This window comes from Thalassophryne amazonica, chromosome 12, assembly GCF_902500255.1.
Source record: "Thalassophryne amazonica chromosome 12, fThaAma1.1, whole genome shotgun sequence".
In the NCBI taxonomy this organism is placed as follows: domain Eukaryota; kingdom Metazoa; phylum Chordata; class Actinopteri; order Batrachoidiformes; family Batrachoididae; genus Thalassophryne; species Thalassophryne amazonica.
Genome location: NC_047114.1, coordinates 46349673 through 46371639, shown reverse-complemented (window position 1 = coordinate 46371639; position 21967 = coordinate 46349673). Strand labels below are relative to the sequence as shown.

At 39.9% G+C, this 21967-nt stretch overlaps 1 protein-coding gene across 1 annotated transcript; it reads right to left on the bottom strand.

Annotated features, from left to right (window-relative positions):
* Positions 1–1889: 1889 nt before the first annotated feature.
* Positions 1890–20524, bottom strand: casq1a (calsequestrin 1a). Its single transcript, XM_034183864.1, has 11 exons — positions 20288–20524; positions 16374–16467; positions 16158–16258; positions 15907–16018; positions 13198–13271; positions 4660–4790; positions 4494–4539; positions 4295–4349; positions 3173–3273; positions 2898–2972; positions 1890–2435 (listed from the first exon to the last, which is right to left on the bottom strand). Exons 1-11 carry the CDS (start codon positions 20522–20524, stop codon positions 2133–2135), a joined length of 1329 nt encoding a protein of 442 aa, XP_034039755.1. The 3' UTR covers positions 1890–2132.
* Between the last annotated feature and the right edge of the window lie 1443 nt (positions 20525–21967).

The following is a 21967-nucleotide window of genomic DNA, read 5'->3' as shown; positions in this document are numbered from 1 at the left end:
TCGATCTCACCCGTCTGGTCACAAGGTCGAGTCTCTGGCAAATACACACTGTGTACTCCAGACTTAAATGCAACCATGCCCCAATCCATAAAGATGCACCACAGCTGTGAGTCCTGACGAGCTGCACATGACCAGCCTCAGGTGATCAGGGTGAGGTCCTAATAACTCAGCCACACAGCCACTCAGTCCTGAACGCATGCCACCTGGAAGGAAAAACAGAAGACAGAAAACAGAAGACAAACAAAAGCCAGCCAGGCACGCCAGGCACCCCAGCCACAACACTGGACAATGCTGTGATCTATGTCGACATTTATAGGTGCCCTGATTATTATACTTTAGTAGCTGAGTGAGATAGGAAGGAGTGTCTGTGCTTGGGTTTGTCATCAACTGAGAATAAGATTCAGGCTTTCAATGGCTTCCTGTATTTTACCATCTAAGTTGTATCAGTATGTGGTGAAAGTGAGTGACATTCATGTCTCTGGCTCCTCGACCTTACATTTTCATCTGGGAAGAACTAATGAAGTCATGAGGTTCTTGTACAGAGGTGCTTCACAATGCCAATAACTTTGAATGAGAACAAACGTCAAAGTTTTAGGGTCCTGGTGGTTCCTGTTTTGCTGTATGGTTATGACACTTGGACACTAACTACTGGTGATGACTGGTTGTCTTTAGTATTAGGTCTCTTTAGAGGATCCTTAGGTACTGCTGGAATTACTTTGTGTCAAACGAATGGCTACTTGGGAGACTCAGATGAGGCATACTATTTGTACTGTGAGGGAACATCAGTTGCAACATTTTTGGCCATGTGATGCCCTATTCGGGGCACAATCTGGCATGCAGGTGCCTCAGTGTTGAGGACACCAGCAGTGGAAAAGACCACGGAGACACCCACATATCATCTGGCTGCAACAGATAGATAGATAGCTTTTGAAGGTGGGAATGGACTGGCATTAATCATGGGTGGTTACCATACATGACCCAAAGAGTTTCTGCAATGTGGTGGTTGCAGCAATGCGTGGAGCCAGTGCATGAGCTTGAACTTGACATGTAATGGGAAAAAACTCATAATTCCGAATGTCTTCTTGGTCAGATGAAGGAAATGTAACCACTGGCTATTATTACTCAACCTCTCTGACTGTCCTTCTAGCACAGGCCTATGGCTATGAAATTAACATACGTTACTGTACATGAGCTTTTCATGCAATAATGTATACAAAGAAGGATTGTTTTACTTTTACAAAAGTAGTTTGTCCTGCTGATTACAACATCCATTCAAACAAACAAACAAATAGTATTAAGGCTATATTTGCCATTATGAATTTCCTACCATTTAAAGTGGATTCACACACACACACACACACACACACACACACACACACACACACACACACACACACACACACACACACACACACACACACACACACACAGACAAAAACACAGACACACACATATGCAGATTTAAGAAACACCACATAAATAAGATTACTGTCCAGGCTGTCATTTATTTAAGACTTTACAGTAAGTTAAACTTCTCGTTACAAAAATAGAATATGACTGCTGTTATATTTCATCGTTGTAGAAAACATCCATATGATGTACAGCACTTTTCAGTACAACTTTACATTGGTTTCACAGAGTAGGCTGGTGAGACTTAAAACCCGTCAGAAAAGCCTGCTAGCACCCTTGGATATCAGTTGTTTTGATACTGGGGAAAACAAGAAAATAAGTGAACATCAATATAACACATTCAAATTGCAAAAGATTTCACAGATGAACTCAGACATAATGCATAGAACAGTGCAACCTCTCCAGTACTTTGGAAAATAAAAACTTTAATATAAAAATCAATAGCAGTAGATGATTTCAAATAATTTGTTTAGTTTTTCTTTTATAGTACCAGACTGTGTTACAAGAGAGAATGGGGTTTTAAAGAATATTTGGGGGACAGATGAATAGGAGACTGGGATAAACAAGTAAAGGAATATTGTTCTGGTGAGATGCAGAATGAGGATGATGAGATATCAAACTGAACTGACGAATTCAACATGAAGTAGTTACAAAAGATGATTTAATGACGTTGACTGAAACTGCATTGGTCAGGCTTGAAAGAACATTGCGATGTTGAAGACTTAATCATCATCATCATCATCATCATCGTCATCATCGTCATCATCATCGTCATCATCATCATCATCGTCATCATCGTCATCATCATCATCATCGTCGTCATCATCATCGTCATCATCATCATCATCGTCATCATCATCATCGTCATCATCATCGTCGTCATCATCATCATCATCGTCATCGTCGTCATCGTCGTCATCATCAGGATCAATTTCGCCTGACAGAACATCTTCAATCCAGTCTTCCAGTTCATCTACAGATGGCATGTCCTCCTCATTTTCCATGTCCATCCAAACACTGTCACCCTACAGGACAATGAGGAACAAATGCAAACAACTCAGCTATAGATGAAAGAGGGAATGAAGGGATATCAATTTCCAGCAAAAAAAAAAATCAGAATTAGAAGTGGGCCTAGAGCAGACCCATAAAAAAAACAACAAAAAAACACACGCGCAAACACAGATAGATAGATAGATAGATAGATAGATAGATAGATAGATAGATAGATAGATAGATAGATAGATAGATAGATAGATAGATAGATAGATAGATAGATAGATAGATAGATAGATAGATAGATAGATAGATAGATAGATAGATAGATAGATAGATAGATAGATAGATAGATAGATAGATAGATAGATAGATAGATAGAAAGAAAGAAAATTGTTAGAAAGGCTCAGTGCCTCACAACTAAAACACTCAATGGCATGTACTAAAAATACACAAAGACAATAGTGATGAAGTACAAAAGAATAATTACTCACATCATCAGCATCAATAACACCAATTTGTGGGTGGGACAGGTCAATATCAAAAATCTTTTCCCAGTGTGGCAGAAGCTGAATGAAGGAACAGGAAGAAAAAAAAAAGTTAATTTTTACCATCAGCAAATATCAAGAGTGTGACAAACATAATTCATTGTGCTGTTTATATTAATATTTTTATTTAATTGTACATATCACTCTTTGCTCTTAGTGTAAACTGTCCAAATCAGGTTTACTGGTTTGTTGGATGCATGTTGTGGTGATTATATTATTACCAGGGGGAAGTCATCAGGGTCAATCCAGACAATGCTGAGGTCAGGGTTGTCTGTGTTGTCCTCAGCAACTTGTTTCACAATCTCCAGGAATTCAAAACCATCTGAAGAGAAATCCACAGTAAAATGTAACCATTGCAGAGACAGACACACAAATGTCCAATTTACCCCTTTCCAGCAGTTATATTACATTGACAGTTACTCATTCAGCAGATGCTTTTATCCAAAGTAGCATACAGTATGGAACAAACAATCAAGCTCAAGTAAAGAAAAAAACTGAAAAAATAAGTAAGTACTGCATCTAATCAAAGAGGAGGAAAAGTGCAGAAGTAAAATGGGCACTGAAGAAAGAGAGTTGGGTATGTTTGGGTGTTAGATGGTGAGGAGATGAGATGCTTTTGGAAGAGATGGGTCTTCAGATCATACGCTTAAATGACTTTGTGATGCCAAGTTGTTATTTATGCCAAACATTTTACAAAAAAAAGAAAAAAAGCCATGAAATGCTAACTGTGACCTTTGAACTAAATGACATGACTCCTCACTACATCTCAATAAGTAAGGACACTAAAGATCACATGAAATGAAACTACCCAGAGACAACACATTTCTGTTTGTATCTATTTGAACTCCACCCCCCATCCCCAAAAAATATCCAAAATGTTCTTCTTTGGCCTTTGACTGCAATAAACTGAACCCGTGCTGCATTTCAGTAACCTGTCAACAAAATTGTAAAGAATAATGCCATGTTTTGGCCTATGGTGATGTTATGTAGAATGGAAGTTGTTTTGTAAATAATTTGACACCAAGATCAAGATCAGATATTCAGTCCAAAAATGTGTTTTTGGGTAGCTTACAATTCAAAGGAGTTTTTTTTTTCCTGTAGGATGATTTGCCTGATTTAAAATGGTCAGATGTGGCAATTTCGTAATAAACTTTATTTATTTATTTATTTATTCATTCATTCATTAACAAAACATATTGAAAATGTTGAGTTAAGCAGGAATATTTAACTTACAGCCTGGGCAGAGACATGCATATTAACGAGTACCAGTGGTCGTTTTTTAAAATCATTATCAGGCAAGTGTAAAGCTATATGTCTATGGTAGTCACTTTGGTTTCCTTTACCTGGGTCAGACTCCTCTGCAAAAACAACAATGTGTTCACCATCAACATCATCCTCCTGTGGAATGAACAAAGGGGGGAAATAAAAACACACTGGTGTGAATTTGATTGTACAGCTTATAAAAATTGCAGAAATATTGTACAGTTGTTCAACAAGTACAACCAGAGCTGAAGAAACTCCTCTGTGTTCTGAAGCACTTACCCAGATCTCATACATGTTGTGGGGCTGCAGCTTCCTGAGAGTTGGTCTTCAAAAGTTCAGAGAGATTAGAGGTTTAATTTATTTATTTATTTATTTATTTTTTAAAATCATTGTAGACGTCTAACTTTACAAGGCATAATTACAGCATTAAAATTACAGGACATACCTGTCATTATCTTCAATGAACTTCACCAGTTCCTCCTCAGTGTATGGTTTTCCAGGGATGACCACTGGATCATCCATGAAGGGTTCATAGAAGTCCACCTCATTGAGCTTCAAATCTAGAGCTTTGGCAACCTGAAGCATGGGAGATCAAGCAAACAGTGAGAGTAACAAATATAAAGAACCTCAGAAAACCAGATGGTCAACCCACTGAGACTGGTCTGCTTGTGATTTCTTCCTATAATAATAATTATAATAATAATAATTTACAAAAAACACTGAGGGAGTTTTTCCAAACCACTGTCCCCACTGTGGTTACTCATATGGTGGGTATGGTCTAGACCAGAGATGGACAATAAAGGCCAGGACAGTGCAGGTTTTCCTTGAAACCAGTCACCTCAGCAGGTGGGTTTACTGATGAATACATCCCCTCAACTTAAACACCTGATCATCAATGAAATCACTTGCTGAGGTGGTTGGTAGTGAGGAAAACCTGCACTGTCTTGGCCCTTCGTGGCACACTACTACCCACCCTTGGTCTAGACCTTATTGTGTGCTGTGATTTGGTGTTGTATAAATAAATAGAACTGATTTGAATCTAGCCATCTTTTAGATGGCAGATGTTTAAAATGGTAACTGAGAGAATTTTTATAGTCATATTTTATGTATATAAAAAGACTGTCTCTTTCACATATAGTGTAGCTAAGTGCAGTATAAGTTGTTTTAGCATACGGTTGGACTATCCATATTATACTATTAAGGGATTTAACATTGAATTTACCTCAATTAAAAAAAATATATATATTCAGTAGGAAAACAATAACATACTATAAATAAAAGGTGTATTTGGAGAGCCCACACATTCATGAGGATAATAATGACCAGCTACTATTATTTCCAACCAAAAGCAAAATTTTAAACTTGGATCTATGGGTCATCATATGGCAGACTAAGGAGGATAAGTTGTCTTTTTACAACAACAGTTATATTAAAACATTGTTAGCAATCAAACCTCTGAGTGCAGTACTGACCCTTGATGATTACTATGTTTGCAAGAAATTCTTTTTGATACATTAGTTTTGGAAGGATTGACAAATTAGATGATGAAGGAATGAATTTGAGTGAAAAGCAAATTCATCATAGGATTTAAAAAAAAATCCATCCACAGCTCCAGCAACCTATTTTGTCATTGTCAGTATGTTAGTGATACAGTGATGTCTGAACAAATATGAGAGCTGGGTGTATTTTTAAAAAATATATTTTTGTACCAGTCCTGCATGAGTCTTCATATTTAGCTCTGATTGGTTTGTTTACTCATGAAGGTCACCCACAGATCTTGCCTTGCAGGGCAAAGTGGTGGCCAAGCAGTTACTGTGCTTGTTTCCGGAGCAGAAGGTTTACATTTCAAGATCACCCCTGCCCATTCTCCATGTAATGTGGTGTTGCTTCAGGAATCTAGTGTAAAATGCATTGCAAACCAACATGCAGATCCATCTCAAAAGGAAGAAGCCGATGGGACTTATATACTTGCAAACACAACGTATAGCTAAGAATAGAATAAAACCAAAATCAGACAATATAAACAGCAGAGGTACAACATAAAACATGTTGCGAGCCTCTCTGGTAAACTAGTGAAGGCAGATGTCAGGTCAGGTCTGGGAGCATGTGCTGGCCGCATGTGTTCCCGCATACACCATACGGTATGTAGGACAGGGTGTAAAACCGCCCTGTTGTGATTGGCAATCATCCGGACAGACAACTGATCCATCCCACTTCCTGAAGGTAGCCATTTATCTGCTGGAGTCAGGGGATATATGGATTTACCTTTGACCTTTTCCAGTTTCTGAAGTCCTCAACATTGAGGCACCTGCTTGCTCCATCATGCTCAGTGGAGCACACCACATGACATGCTGCAGCTGACATTCCTTCCCACTGCTAGTTGAATGCTTCATCTGGGTTTTCCTAAGTAATTGCTCATATAAGACAGTATTTCAGAAATATATCCAGATTCTCCAGAGAGACCAAGTACTACAGTCCTCTCATAACCATGCACTAAAGGAGGAAACACACCAAGCCAACAGTCGGCCATCTGGCCTTTTCGAGAGTTGATAACCCAGGTTGACTTGGCATGTCCCTTAACCATCGGCACATCTGCACTCAGCTACGTTGGCCATGAGCAGCTTATTGATTCAGCGCTTTTCAGTCAATGCCAAATAAACATGTTGAATTGTTGTTGGTACCCAGGGATCAGAGAATGCATTCTGCCTGGCTGTTCAGCTTTTAGAAGGAGAAGGCAAGAAGGACCTTTACTGTAAATGTATACATACAATAAAATTTGGGCTATGTGTTTAACCCATCCTTAGGCCCCCTTCACACATAACATGATTGAAGCTGACTAGCACACAAAGGAGGAAATGCATGCCATTCGTGAAAAATCTGAGCCGCTTCAAACGCCTCGTACACCAGTCGCCACGAGATTCATGCACGCAAGCAGCTGAAAGACAGCGAGTGCCCCACGCATGCTCATTCAACCCCCCTCTTGGCAGGTGTCGGCTAAATTCCAGATGTCACACACAAACATCTAACACCGCTTGCTGCACACTTAGAAAAGGTGGGACTATTCACACACGTAGTACGATAGCAGAGAGCAGACGATCACATTTGAGCTGTCTGTGAAAGTGTCTACGTGCAGCACGTGTGGCATCACCGAGCAACACACATTGGTGTGACTGTGCCGAACCCCCCCCCCCCACACACACACACACACAAATGGAGTGTTGAGTGTGTCGTCACCATGTACTCCCCCCCCCCAAAAAAAACAAAAAAACAAATAGCTTGCGGAGTGTGTCATGACAGACAAAAAGCATGGAAATTAAATCAAACAAATAAGGGTGACGAAATCGTGGACTCATTCTTGTGTGATCGCTTTGCTGTGGACACTAGCGCCTGTCAGCTGACCGCCGACTGACTGACAGCTGGACATAACCCTGCACGCAAGGTGTTACATTACAACACAGACAAAAATACACCGTAACAAATGCAGTTTTGTCAGTTATTACGGCGCCTTTTTAAAAAAAATACATTTATCTCCTTGTTGATTTTAGGCATTTTACGGTCCTATTATAAGACAGTGATTGTAGCACAGTGGTAAAGTTTCCATCTGGTAATCTGAGCTTTCGTGGTTCCCCATTTCATGTTTGGTTTGTGGATTTTCTTCTGGTTTCTGTGTCTTTTGTGTTATGTGTGAAGGGGCTCTTAATTGGAGTAAGCGGGTATAGAAATGGATGGATGGCTTTAACCCAGCCTAATTACAGTTATACACAATCAAACCAATAGGAGCAGTGATAATCTGCGGTCCGGCACCCGAGGACCCACTCCAGATGTAGAGATGCTGCCTTGATCATGAAAGATCAGAGAAAGGAGCACAAGTAGTCACAAGTGTAGCAAAAAACTAACCTGGAATCCGATCTGAGTGTCCAGACCAAAATGGATTATCAAAAATGCAATCCAGATTGCATTTTAAACTACCTACAAATGAGACTTTAAATGGATTTGAATTTAAAAAAAATTATGTGGCTTTTAAATGTACAGACTAGTACCATGAGATCACATTCAAATCAGATATGCACATAAATCGGATGATGTCTGAACAAGGCCCTACTGACATGGAGGGTTTATGCATGTGCAGATCATACATATTAAACGTACTTATGCTGTGATCTTTCTATTGTGTTTGAATGCAATTTTTTTTTTGGGGGGGGGGGGGGGGGGGGACAGGGGCTGGATGGCCATGAAGTCATGAGTGATGGGAGTCTCCGCAAAATGACCTGATTCTCCCGAGTGGACCTCCTCCATAAAAGTCAAAGCACCCTGATGAATTGGACCTTTGATTCCTTGAAAGGATATTAGCTTCACCAAACACCAGCAAGCCTCTTCCCAGGAGTCTCTCAATCTCAAAGGCAGAGGTTCTAGAAGCATAGTCAATCTCTCATCAAGTTTCATGCTTCCTCAATAAAAAACAGATACTTGTGATGGCTGAATCCAAGAAGTTAAATGGTAAAATAAATGGACTGCATTTATATAGCGCTTTTCCATCTGCATCATGCTCAAAGCGCTTAGTTAGTGAAAGCCTGTATTTTAGTCTTGATTCGGGACAATGACAAAGCCAGACCTCATATAGCTTCTCAAGTGCTGCACTCAGGACATCCACTGAGTCTACAAAGATCACATAGTCAAAGTCAATGAATCTTTCCTCACCAATAATGGTAAGCAGGTTGCTGGACTCCACAACCTGACCCAACTCCCTGTCTATTTCAGAACAGAATAGGAGCTTTGATCCAGCTTCGATCAGTCAGCCGCTCCATGAGGCATCATAACAATGGATCGGTTAGCCGCTCAGTGAGGTGTCATAACAATAGAACGGTTAACAGCTCTGTGAGGCGTCATAACAACCAGGAGTGACTATTGACCTGGTGGGCGGGTACCCACAGTCGAAGTTTGCTATTCGCCTGGCTGCTGTCTCTCCCTTGCTGGTGTGAGGGGTTCAGCACTCCCCTCACACTGGGACCACACTGACTAACAGAGAGGCTCACTAACCGGAAGTCTCGGCAGCACAACTTGAAAATTGTCCATTGTAAAGTGCTTTGTGTGTCTGATGCAGATGGAAAAGCGCTATATGAATGCAGTTCATTTACCAACCAAAATGAAAAGTTTGCAAATATCACCATAGGCCATGACTTGTCCGTATTCACCCTCAAATTAAATTAGTACACAAAGAATTAAGATACAGTCAATAGTTGGCTTCTTGGTTGTAAAAGCAGACTGCTTTGGTTACTGAGCGACAAGCAGTTGGTACTAAATCCTACTGGAACTGGCTATTGGAATTAGCTAGTTGAGAACAGAGAGGAACATAATATCCCTGTATCCCTGCTCAGCTATACCTGTCTCTGACATGGATGCAAAAATTGCTTACAATGCCAGGAGAACACCATTTATAGCTGCCTAATAAATTTCAGTCCAGATATCACAAAACTTTGAAAGTTGGTGGTTCTCATATTTCTGACAGATCAACCATCAAAATACTGACACCGGAGATGCCAAACAACCTGGCAACAGGCTCAATCTAGTACAACTGGTCAAAGTAGAAAGCGCAATGGGAAAGTCCAGCAGTCATATTGTTGTGTGTTGGGGGGTGTGGCTGGACATTTTGGTGTTCTTTTCTTTTCTTTGCTCTCCAGGTGGCATGGAAACTGATTTGTCTGTGGAAAAGGTGCTGACTGAAGAGTCCTTCACCCTCATCAACATCATGTGCAGCACCTGTGGATGGTGCTCACATCCTCATCAACGTCATGTGCAGCACCTGTGGATGGTGCTCACATGCAACCTTAAAGACTTTCAGCTGAAGCAGATAATTGGATGGCGTTCTGCATTTAAGCCATGTGTGATTCAAGCAGAATTGCCGGGAACTCGACCTTGTGATGTTCGTTTGTGAGACGCTGAGGACCGCGCCTGGGTTTGACACATTGAGCCTGTGAAGCAGGAAGGGTGAGGGACACATGCTGTCAGCACACATCAGAGGTGACTAATTGTTTGACTACTCGTTGATAGTAACTTGGTATTTTGTTACGCAGTATATTTGAATTGAGATGAGAATTGTGCAGCTTGCTTCTCACTGCTGTGGCGTGCGGACGAGTGATCCTCCACCTGTTGTGAGAAGCTGCTCATTTGCATAAAGTTGAAGATACAGACCTGAATGTGTTGCTGATAGTGTGTGTCTTTTGAAGGATATTAGTTGTAACTGCTGACTTACCTCACCTCTTCTATCCTTCGCAGAGAGTCGGTTTGTCGTGTCCACCTGGGGGGTGTTTGGCGGTAATAGTGAGTCCAGAAGCGCCGGGCTTTGATCCTTTTGGGCGCTGGAGAGCGTGCCAGCCTTCACTCCACCAGAATGATGCTGTTTTAGTTTCTACACTTTATTATGCACCAGAGGGTGAAGAAATAAATTGTTTTTGTTATTGGAACCGCTTTCTGGTTATTTTGGCGCTGGGTTCCGTCAGACGCAGGTCCGCTCCTCAACCTGCGTCGACACATAACACATATGTCAAGACCATACTGTCACTTGTCATGACAGTGGTGAAAAAAAGGTGTAGGTTTAGATAAATGCGACATCCAATTCCTTTGTATGAAGGTTGGGGGTTACTAGACAGATTTATTTAACTGTGCACACAGATTCCTCTAAGAAATGGTTTCTTGACTACTTTCATTTTTATCACAACCTGATAGCTCTGCTATCTGCACAGTACAGCTACTGAACCATGCATTGTGAAACCTCTGAATGATATTCAGAGGACTCTCTGAGGTCAAACACCTCCGTTTTTTAACATTGGTGACACTGATGCAATCCCTGGCAGATATTATAGTTTCATCACCAAAGAACTCTTACATACCATTCAGGTCATTTGTTGTATCGATGTTTGCACATCATTCCTCATCCCACTCCTTCAGTAGACTGAAGCTGAAGTGGTACTTGTTTGCTATTTGCCAAGTCAGTTAAAGCAACAATACTGAACAATGGACAACAAAGTCAGTGGACATTTACAATAAGAGTACTACCAGCGGGACAATCGTCCATTTAGAAATATATTAATATATGTGCAATGATCTGCCTACTCCATGATGAGATGACTGCCTCTGTTATGTGTGAAGGTCAACAAGTGGAACCATTTCCTGTGAAAGTCAGTGTTACACAAGGGTGTGTATTAACACCTACGCTATTTGCTCTTTTCATGAGTGTTGTTCTGCAATTGGCAGAGCCACAGCTGCATAACCTTGGAGTAAAAATAACTTTCCGATATGATGTAATATGTTTAACCTATAGTGCCCACAGCCTCAGACGTGGAACTTCAATACGCTGATGATGATGCTGTCTGCTCAACTACAGAAGCTGTACGGAGGTTCTGTATCGATCTCCCTCTGATACTATCTCCCCACCCGTCACTCAACCTGAAATCACTGTTGACAGAACCATTCTCAAGGTAGTTTCTTGGTAGCTATGTGGCAAGTGATGTTTCCCTTGATTGTAAGATAAACAACAGGATCAGCTCTTCCGCAGCAGCTTTCGGCAAGCTACGCAAGGGTGCCTTCGACAGCCACGATCTTGGACTACCTGTCTTTATCAAGTGAAACAACTCGAGAAATTCTACCAAAGATATCTTCGGACAATCATGAATGTGAAATGATATGATCGTGTCACCAATGCTGCAGTTCTTGACCGAGCTTGCCTGACAAGTATTAAAGCTATGTTACACCAAAACAGATTGAGATGGTACAGACGTGGTGAGAATGGACGCGCAACGTTGGCTATAACAACTTACCTTCAGTCAGCATTCTACTGGATCACGTTGTGTTGGTGCTCCTAAGAAGTACAAGGATGTCCTTAAAAGAACCTTTAAAGACTTCAAGATTGCTGACTGGGCTACAGCCCCAGCAGATAGATTGGTTTGAGGAGAACGGTTTGTGATGACATCAAGACCTTTGAGACCAATAGACGGAAAGCTGCTGAAGCTCTGAAACAGTTGGCAGCCTCCTAGTTAGATGCCTGGATGAATTTCTTCTGGCCCGCCATGCTCATGTCGAGTGGCAGTGATGATGAATATATGTTGTAAGTAATTACAAAATGAAATAACACTTGATTAACTATACATTGCAAATTTGGTGTGACTTCATTTTGATCTCTTTTTTTCAGCATATGATGCATTTGTCACTCAGAGCTTTGACTGCTAATTTTTCTGAAAAGTGTTATTTGGGGGTTGATTCCTTCACCCCTTCCTTTTAATAAAAATGTGTTAATGAACACCCATTGATTAAATTAATCTTGTGAATTTGTTTTTAAATAAATAAGATAATACAAACTTTTTAGCTTTGCATTTTAACCCTTTCTTACTAGAGTACCTCAAGGTTGTATTCTCAGTTCACTCCTTTTAATGCATAAACATGTTAATGATCATCCTATAGTTGTAATGGATCTAATGAATTTGAAATTAAAATTAATTTTACATTTTATTTTTATGCACTCTATTAAATTCTAATTCTGAAAATGTAAAGGCCTCAAGTCTGTTCAGAATATTTATTTTACTTTTAAATGATTTCATATTTATGAATCTACCTGTGTAGATTCATAAATCTACACAGGTAGATTCATTTCATTTCTAGTTTTGTAGCCAGAACCTCCAGATGCTGAAAGTGGTCTTTAAAGGACCTTATAAACAATTTCTTGGCATACACTGAAAATGGGGAGTCAGTCAGTCAGGAACAACTTACAATGCATTCTTTTAATATCTTTCTTTCAATTAATTTGCTGTTTTGTTTGTGGTACAGCTTGTTATATATTTGGTTTGGTTTGCTCTTGGCTGGATAATAATGCTGATAATACTTGACAACAATATCAAAGAAGATACTATGATACCAAGATCATTTTATAATCTTCAGATTAAATGAAACCATACTTATTTACGTCTTTAGAAAACCAATATTAACTCCTTACCTTAGCATTGAATGTGGCGTAGAACTTGATGTGAGGATGGAATTCTTCAGCAGCATCCTCAAAAGCATCAAAATCTGAAAATTTACGGGCATCTATCAGGTTGTTTCAGAAGATCAGGTCATGTATGTAATATCTAAGAATGAAGACTTGCTGCTGTTAATATTAATGTAGTTCTCTGTGTGTTCAAATGAAAACTCACTGTACTAGAGTACCGCTCTCGTAGACCAGTATTCTAGTACACTAGTTTCCAATTCCACAAAATTTTACCTTGGAAAAAAAACTTTTCAAGGTCAAAGTCTTGTTAGAAGTGGCTTTTCATAATAAATTAGATGTGATCAAATGTCAGGAGTATGTGTTTAGTCTTGTCATGTGTCACGAAAAGCAAGCGCTTTTTGTAACACGCTTTTTTGTTTTGCTATTCTCCAAACATTAACCATGACCCCCAGACTCCCCCTTTCACCCCACCCGTCATGAAATGAAATCATGTCCCCGTTACGAAAAACGTGCCATTTTCTTACCCCTTCACGAACCCATAGATTAATGTACTTTTTGTAACCCAGTCCCACGATCTACCATGATGGGTTGATATAGTTCAAACACTTTCCTTTTTTATGTGTCGTTTTAAAATTTTATATGTGTTTTATTTTTGTAAATTTGTGTTTTTAATGTTAAGCACTTTGGACACCAGTCGGTGCTGTAAAGCGCTTTATAAATAAATGTTGATTGATTGATTGATTGAAACACTTGCATAAAACTTTTTTTTCGGTTTCTGATTTTTTTTTTTTTTTTTTTACATAATTTTCACAGAACATTGGTTATCTTTGCTATGCACAATTTGTCATTGCTTTTTGGCACTTGGTTTCTGACTGACAACTGCAAGATTGACAAACAAGCATAAAATTGGAGCCTCCATCCAATTTTGGTGGTGTAGGTAAATCCATAACAGAAAAATGAGTGATTGGGGCACTTTTGATTGAGATATAATGCAAAATGTACACCAAATATGCTTTTCAACATTAAATTCAAATGTCCACAAAATCCATAATCCAGATCAGAGCTGGGTTAAACTTTTTCAGGTGATAGTAAAGTGCCAGTCTGCACCTCACTTTCAAATATGAGACTGGGGCATGATTGATTAAGATATAATGTAAAATATACAAAAATATAAACGCAACACTTTTGGTTTTGCTCCCATTTTGTATGAGATGAACTCAAAGATCTAAAACTTTTTCCACATATACAATATCACCATTTCTCTCAAATATTGTTCACAAACCAGTCTAAATCTGTGATAGTGAGCACTTCTCCTTTGCTGAGATAATCCATCCCACCTCACAGGTGTGCCATATCAAGATGCTGATTAGACACCATGATTAGTGCACAGGTGTGCCTTAGACTGCCCACAATAAAAGGCCACTCTGAAAGGTGCAGTTTTATCACGCAGCACAATGCCACAGATGTCGCAAGATTTGAGGGAGCGTGCAATTGGCATGCTGACAGCAGGAATGTCAACCAGAGCTGTTGCTCGTGTATTGAATGTTCATTTCTCTACCATAAGCCGTCTCCAAAGGCGTTTCAGAGAATTTGGCAGTACATCCAACCAGCCTCACAACCGCAGACCACGTGTAACCACACCAGCCCAGGACCTCCACATCCAGCATGTTCACCTCCAAGATCGTCTGAGACCAGCCACTCGGACAGCTGCTGGAACAATCGGTTTGCATAAGCAAAGAATTTCTGCACAAACTGTCAGAAACTGTCTCAGGGAAGCTCATCTGCATGCTCGTCGTCCTCATCTGGGTCTCGACCTGACTCCAGTTCGTCATTGTAACCGATTTGAGTGGGCAAATGCTCACATTCGCTGCCGTTTGGCACGTTGGAGAGGTGTTCTCTTCACGGATGATGCGAAGGAGATGTGTTGCACTGCATGAGGCAAATGGTGGTCACACCAGATACTGACTGGTTCCCCCCCCAGTAAAACAAAACTGCACCTTTCAGAGTGGCCTTTTATTGTGGGCAGTCTAAGGCACACCTGTGCACTAATCATGGTGTCTAATCAGCATCTTGATATGGCACACCTGTGAGGTGGGATGGATTATCTCAGCAAAGGAGAAGTGCTCACTATCACAGATTTAGACTGGTTTGTGAACAATATTTGAGGGAAATGGTGATATTGTGTATGTGGAAAAAGTTTTAGATCTTTGAGTTAATCTCATGCAAAATGGGAGCAAAACCAAAAGTGTTGCGTTTATATTTTTGTTGAGTGGATCAGATCCAGATCAAACTTTGTCAGTTGACAAAGGATGCAGTCCTACATGATGTTCTCATATGAAATAAACTGGATCTTTTTTGACAGAGATATGAATTTTTGAATATTCATTCAACGTCAGATAGGGATTTTTCCAAGATTTTCCTGACTTTGACCTTTGACTTATGACCTTGAAAATTTAATCACTTCTTGCCTATCAGGATATGAATCTTCAGTAAAAATTTCATCATGATAAATGAAAAATTGTGGGCTCCGGGCTGTTCACACAACCACACAAACAGACAAACAATGACGAAAGCATGGCCTCCTCCAGTTTCATTGGCAGAGGTAAAAATTAATTCACCAAACACTGTTTCACTTGCTCCATATGCATTTATAATACAAACTACTACATTTGGAAGATTTGAAGATTTTCATGCCACCAGAGCACATATTCTTACGTTCTGACTTGTGACTCTTAAAGTAGCCCACCAGTTTGATGTCCTCGTCAATGTTTCTGAAGCCTTTTAGCTCCAGAGTATTGTCGATAATTTCCACCGGGTCTTCAAGAATCTGCGGAGGAAATGGTGAACAATAGAGGAGAGCAGAGACAGTGGAGTTGGATACAGATAAAGAAGCGAATCAGCGTAAGATCAGTGAGGTATCGGCAACAAAAGCGGGCTATTAACTGGAAGACTATATCCTCACGAACATCAAAGACGAACTCCACGATTGTGTCTGCTGCCAGCTCTCCGTCATATTCTATGACTTCATCTTCTGTGAAGATGTAGATGCTGTCGGACTCATCGAGGTCTGGGGAAACAGAAACGAATTATGAGGTGGACCTTGAGCCGAAAACTATCAGGAGACTTGTTCATTTTACAGGGACTTGGGTTCTGCAGCTGTATTTACGTCGCGGAGTGTTTACCTAATTTCTTTGCAACGACTTTGTCAAGCTTTGCATCAATGAGGCCAACTCCAATTTCCTCATCATCAAACTCATCCAGGACCTGGGCTGCAAACTGTGAAACACAGAAACTGTGAAACAATTGAATCCTTACATACTGTACACACACTCAGTAAAAAAAAAAAAAAAAAAAAAAAAATCTGTTTTTCCAACATGTCTCCAGAATTTTACACACCTTTTGACAAAGTTGTGTCACTCAGTAGTTTCATTACCATAAAAGCCTGCTTTAAAGAGCGCTGCTGATGCACTTTCTAAATCTGTATGAAACTTGAACCTCGAAACTGACAGTCGGTTCCACCAATGCCGGAGTCGCGTTGGAGGCCTGTCTGCATGGACGAAGACTTTAGAGACGCCTTCATGAAAGAGTGTTTGGATGGCAAAAAGCATTCACACTGGTGTCTGACGTCTTGAGCAGCTGTTGTTAGCGACATAAACACTTTGAATAACCAGGGCGCCTCGCGGTTTATCCCAAAAATATTTTCATCTTTTCTTCTTTGGTGAGACTGAAGTCAAACATGGGTGGAACACAAAGGGAGAATCACACTATTTCTAATTTATTTGGCAAAGTGTAAAATAGGAAAATTATTATTATTATTTTTTTTTTACATAACTTAAAAGTGCACGCACTGAAATTGTATAAAAAGGAAAATGCAGATTAAATCCTTTAAACATTAAGCGCTTTTGTGTTACTTGCTGCACACTATGTGCAGGGTTGTTTTGAATAAATACCAAGATTTTACTTAACTAAATCTACAGGAGAGTTAGTTTTTCTGTTTAGTTGACTTAAACTACAGTAAAACGAAAACAATTCAGATGACTAAATTATGACTAAATTTAAGTGACAATTTCATCAACGCCATGAATAAATATGCTGTCAAAATTAACACAGATGATGTGGCAAGCCTGCTCTTCTAGCATTTAAAGGGGCTAAAATAAAACTGCAAAGGGCAAGTGACAGTATTACCATTATATTTTATGATGTTTTCAGTTTTCTTGTGTGTTATCAAATGTGAAAAAGCTGTCACATTTTATGCAATGTCTGCATGTCAACCAATAAATCAACAGGCATAACTCTCTTTGGACGTGTGCTCAAAAGGCATCTACAATAAATCAACTTACTTTACAGTAAATGAACCTCCACAGTTACACAGCAAAGCACCTGCTGTGACTGGATTGTATACTGTGGTATCTGATCGTCTTCCAAATACACAGTGACTGATATTTCAAACCAACCACAACAGTTACTCAAAATATTATATCAATGAGAGTTATTGTTGGTGTGCATCAAATTTAAATGCACTGCCTTTTGTTGAAATTAATTAATAAGGAGCAGAGAGTGGATTTGTCCTTAGATTATGTTAATCACTTTGTTTTAAATCTCTGAAAAAGCAACCACAATTAAACTACATTTAGTATGAAACATTTTGGTTCTCATCTAAATGTAAATAACATTTGGGTAAACAACACCCAAACATTTAAAAATTCAGACCACTTATATGTTCAGGTTTACTTATGTGTAAATGTTACTTGGCAAGAAGCAACACTAAATGACAATTTGCTCTTCCTTTTCTAGCCACCTGTCTTGACCTCTGACCTTTGGGGCCTTCGCTGTTGTGCATTACTAATAATAGATTCTCATCAAATGCAAATGATAATACATTCATCAGGAGAAACACAAGCCTTCAGGGAGCTCGACCCACCACAAAAGCAGCTCCAGATAAATATAGCGGCAGAATCGTGCGAGTTCAGGGACTATTTTGGTGAGGTGGCGCTGATGCTGAGCTCTCTGGGATCCGCTGACATGTACAGTACTGCAAGTGTCAGTCACACCGCAGAGCTGACCCGGCACTACTGTAGCCAGAACCTCCAGTCGTGCACGGCCCCCCAGCCCAAAGACGGAACCCTAATGTCCCATACACCATGTAGTATCCACAATCCAAAGAGTGTTAAATTAGCTCGGTCACAGTGTAAATCAAGCTGATCAACTTCAGTACAGTTGATTTAACACTATAGAATTAAATTAACTCTAGATCGAGATGATTTAACACTCTATCAGGTCACAGTGTCAAATCAAATTGATAAAATCTGATGTTGATTTAACACTGATAGATTCGACTTAATACAATTTAATTCTACAATAGCGTTGACTAAACAATAGGATAGAGTTGATTTAACACTCTGTCAGTGCTATCATTGTGCTAAATCAAGTTCATCAACTTAAATAAGTTGATTTAGCACAATAACAGCACTGATTTAACAGTATGCCATTGTTGATATAACAGTATCATAATGTTGATGTAACACTATGATAGAGTTAATTTAACACTATCAGCTGTATCATAGTGTCAAATCAAATTGCTCAACTCTAATACAGTAAATTTAAAACTATCATAATGTTGATGTAACACTATGATAGAGTTAATTTAACAGTATTAGCTCTATCACAATGTCAAAAAAGTTGATCAATTCTAATAGAGTTGATTTAACATTCTTATAGAGTCAATTTAACTCTAGATAGAGTTGATATCATTATTTATTTATTCGGAATGTTACCGACCATATGTACTTACTGCATGCTACATTTTATTCATTACATTAACTATCAGCTCTGCCTGCTTAATTACCAGGATATACATATATATATATATATATATATATATATATATATATATATATATATATATATATATATATATATATGATTAAAAAAACCTGCTCTTTAAAACTTTTCAAAGTTCACTTTCTTTGCAGCATTCAGGTACAATATAAATGACACAATCCTGACTGTAAAAAAATTTACTTTTAAGTGAGATTTACAGATTAGAGTAGTAGAAGCAGTGCAAAGGGCCAGTGACAAGCGTCACCTTTCTTTGACATATAAAAAGGCATCAAGTGTATCTTATTTTACACTGCACACTGGTAAGTCCAAATGCCATTAAAACATGAGCCAGTGGGTATAGTCCATCAGTCCATCATCACCTCGATCACTCTGTCTTGCAAGTTAAACTACAGCACTGATTAGATAGGCTAAAAATAACTGTCAAAATCTGCACACTGTCCGCTTGAGCTTTGAGTTTCATTTCTCGTTTTGGTCTATTTATGAATGACTATGAATACCACTACAGAAATAAACAACTATGAATGCTAAATCAAACTTAACCTGACAAGGACAAGAAATGCAAATATAACTTGTTCTAGAAAACATGGTGTGGTCTCAAATGACATTTGATAGATGTATTTTTTGTAACTTGAGAGCCGCGGATGGTCAGGAGCACTCTGTTAAGACCAGGAAGCCATTTGTGGCTCGCTGCGCTCAGGAGCTATGCTGAAACTTTGTGTTGAATAATGATGTCATGTCTTTCTGTGAGGTATGTGATGGATCTGCTGAGTGTCCAGGCTGACAGGAGGCCGTGGTGTGATGGCCAGCTGCAGTATCGATGGAGCTGTGGTTAGTGCATCGGTTGCACAAACACATGTACAGTGTGCACATAGTCAGGCTTGGCCAGATTAAATGATCCTCACAGCTCAGCTCTTCACCGTGGGTGAGAAAGTGACGACACACTTGTAACACAAGTTCTCCAAGTATCAGCATTTCTGAGTCCAGCAAAACTATTTTCTACCTTCTACCATGACTTTCCCACAATAACTCTTCTTGTGCGCAATTTTGCATCAATTAATCCTGTACGTGTCTCTTTCTTTTCCTTGTAGCGACAAGAATTTTTACAACCAACAGCATCTTCTCCCTAGAATGGCATCATTAAATATGCACATTCACATCAAATTAAAAAAAAAAAACAGTTCAATGCTTCAGAGTGGTTTACATTAGAAATGTCAAATTCTTATCTCCCATGTTTCACATTCTCATCCCAACCCACCTCAAGGGCCAACTCTTCCATTTCAAACTGTCTCTGGGCGGCACGGCTGGATCCAGGGTGATCATGGTAGTACACCACCATTATGTCGTACTTCTTCATCACAGACTTATAGTTTTTGGCGTTCAGGTCATGGACACGGTCCTTGCCATCGTACTCAGGGAAGTCCAAGCTGTCCTTGCCCAACGTTAGCCCCCCAAGAGACAGCAAGACCGTCACTAACACCCAGGTCCACTTCATGGCTCCTCTTTTTGATGTTGCACGCAAATTGGAGTTTCAGAAAGAAAATACAGAAAAAAAGAGCAAATAACTTGGTGAAACTATAGAACCCCTTCCAATCCGCGTCACCCAGAAGAGAGCAAGACCAACTCCTGCATCCACCTTATTAAAAACCCCACATGGCACATGGGCAGTGGGGAACAGTGCAAAAGAGGGGTTGGACTTAGCTTGACATAGGTGCGTGTCTATGTTGGGTGGGGGACGGAGTGGTTTCTGTGGTGACAGGTTTTTGTGTAGATGTGTGTGCTTGAGTGTGTATTACAGAGCTGTTAAGATGGGTGGAGTGAAGAGATGTTACCAGTGTGCACTTTCACTCTCTGCAGATTGAGAGCAGGAGAACGCAGCGATGGAAGGCACATATAGAGGGTACAAGACAGGAATAAAGAGAGATATTGGTGGCTGGTGGCATCTTGTTTGAGAATTGATGCTGGAAGCTAAATAATGAAAGCGTGAAATATAATGTATACAGAGGTGGCTGCAAATAAGAGCTGTGCTGTTCCCATATTAAGTGTAGATGGAGTCTTGGATCCCTGCTAAAAATAATGGATGTAGCACAGCGAAGTACATATCAGGAGGACATGCTGGTGTCTAATTTGCTGCACTTGGCACCAGCACAGTGTGAGAATGTGGAGCTGGGTCACACAGGGACATACAGAGGGGGGCGGTGGCAGTGCAGGGCACGTCCTAAAGGTTTGGGGGTTCCACAGGTGTCACTTAGCACTGACTCGAGAAGAAAATGAAGCACTGATGTGTTGCTAGTCTGAAGGCCTATGTGCTCACTTTGTGGATTGTATTGATTCCATTGGTTTATGTGCTACTGTCTGTGCACACAGTACTGTACATGCATGTCTTGCAATGCGCTGTGCAATATGTGCATGATACGATTACTTTACAAGAGGTGAGCCATAAATAACTACTGTCCGTATGGCTTCCAAGGTATCATAATTCTGCCCTGGAGCACACACCAGTCAGCCACTAGCACTGAGAGGCACAACATACACCTGAAATCTGCAGATACCCAAGAAACCTGCAGATATGCAAACCTGTTTATTAATGTGCATTGTCCATGTCAAATAAACCTCAATGAAAATGTTTAATTTGTGCAATTTCTTCAATTATATGTAATAAAATATCACTCAGTTCATACTGTACATCTTAATTCAAGTCAAGCGTGGGATCATGTACTGTGCTTTGTTTATCACCGCGTTTACCACACCACAGAACTGCCTTTGATCCTGGATGGCATCCGCTCAGGCAGCCAATTGATCCATCACCAGCTCTTGAAAGTAACCATGTGCCTGCCGTACTCAGGCAAAATGTGGGTGTCCCCTTGGCCTTCTCCAGCCACTGGTGTCCTCAACACTGAAGCACGTACTTGCTGGATCATACACAGAAATACATGCC

Bases quoted from the DNA above. Each gene is read 5' to 3' on its own strand.
- casq1a (XM_034183864.1), bottom strand. From the start codon at position 20,524: ATGAAGTGGACCTGGGTGTTAGTGACGGTCTTGCTGTCTCTTGGGGGG. The intron at 16,468-20,287 runs GTGGGTTGGGAT...TGTGTTTCACAG, and splicing joins TGGAAGAGTTGGCCCTTGAG to TTTGCAGCCCAGGTCCTGGA. The intron at 4,540-4,659 runs GTATGTCCTGTA...GAACTTTTGAAG, and splicing joins TTCATTGAAGATAATGACAG to ACCAACTCTCAGGAAGCTGC.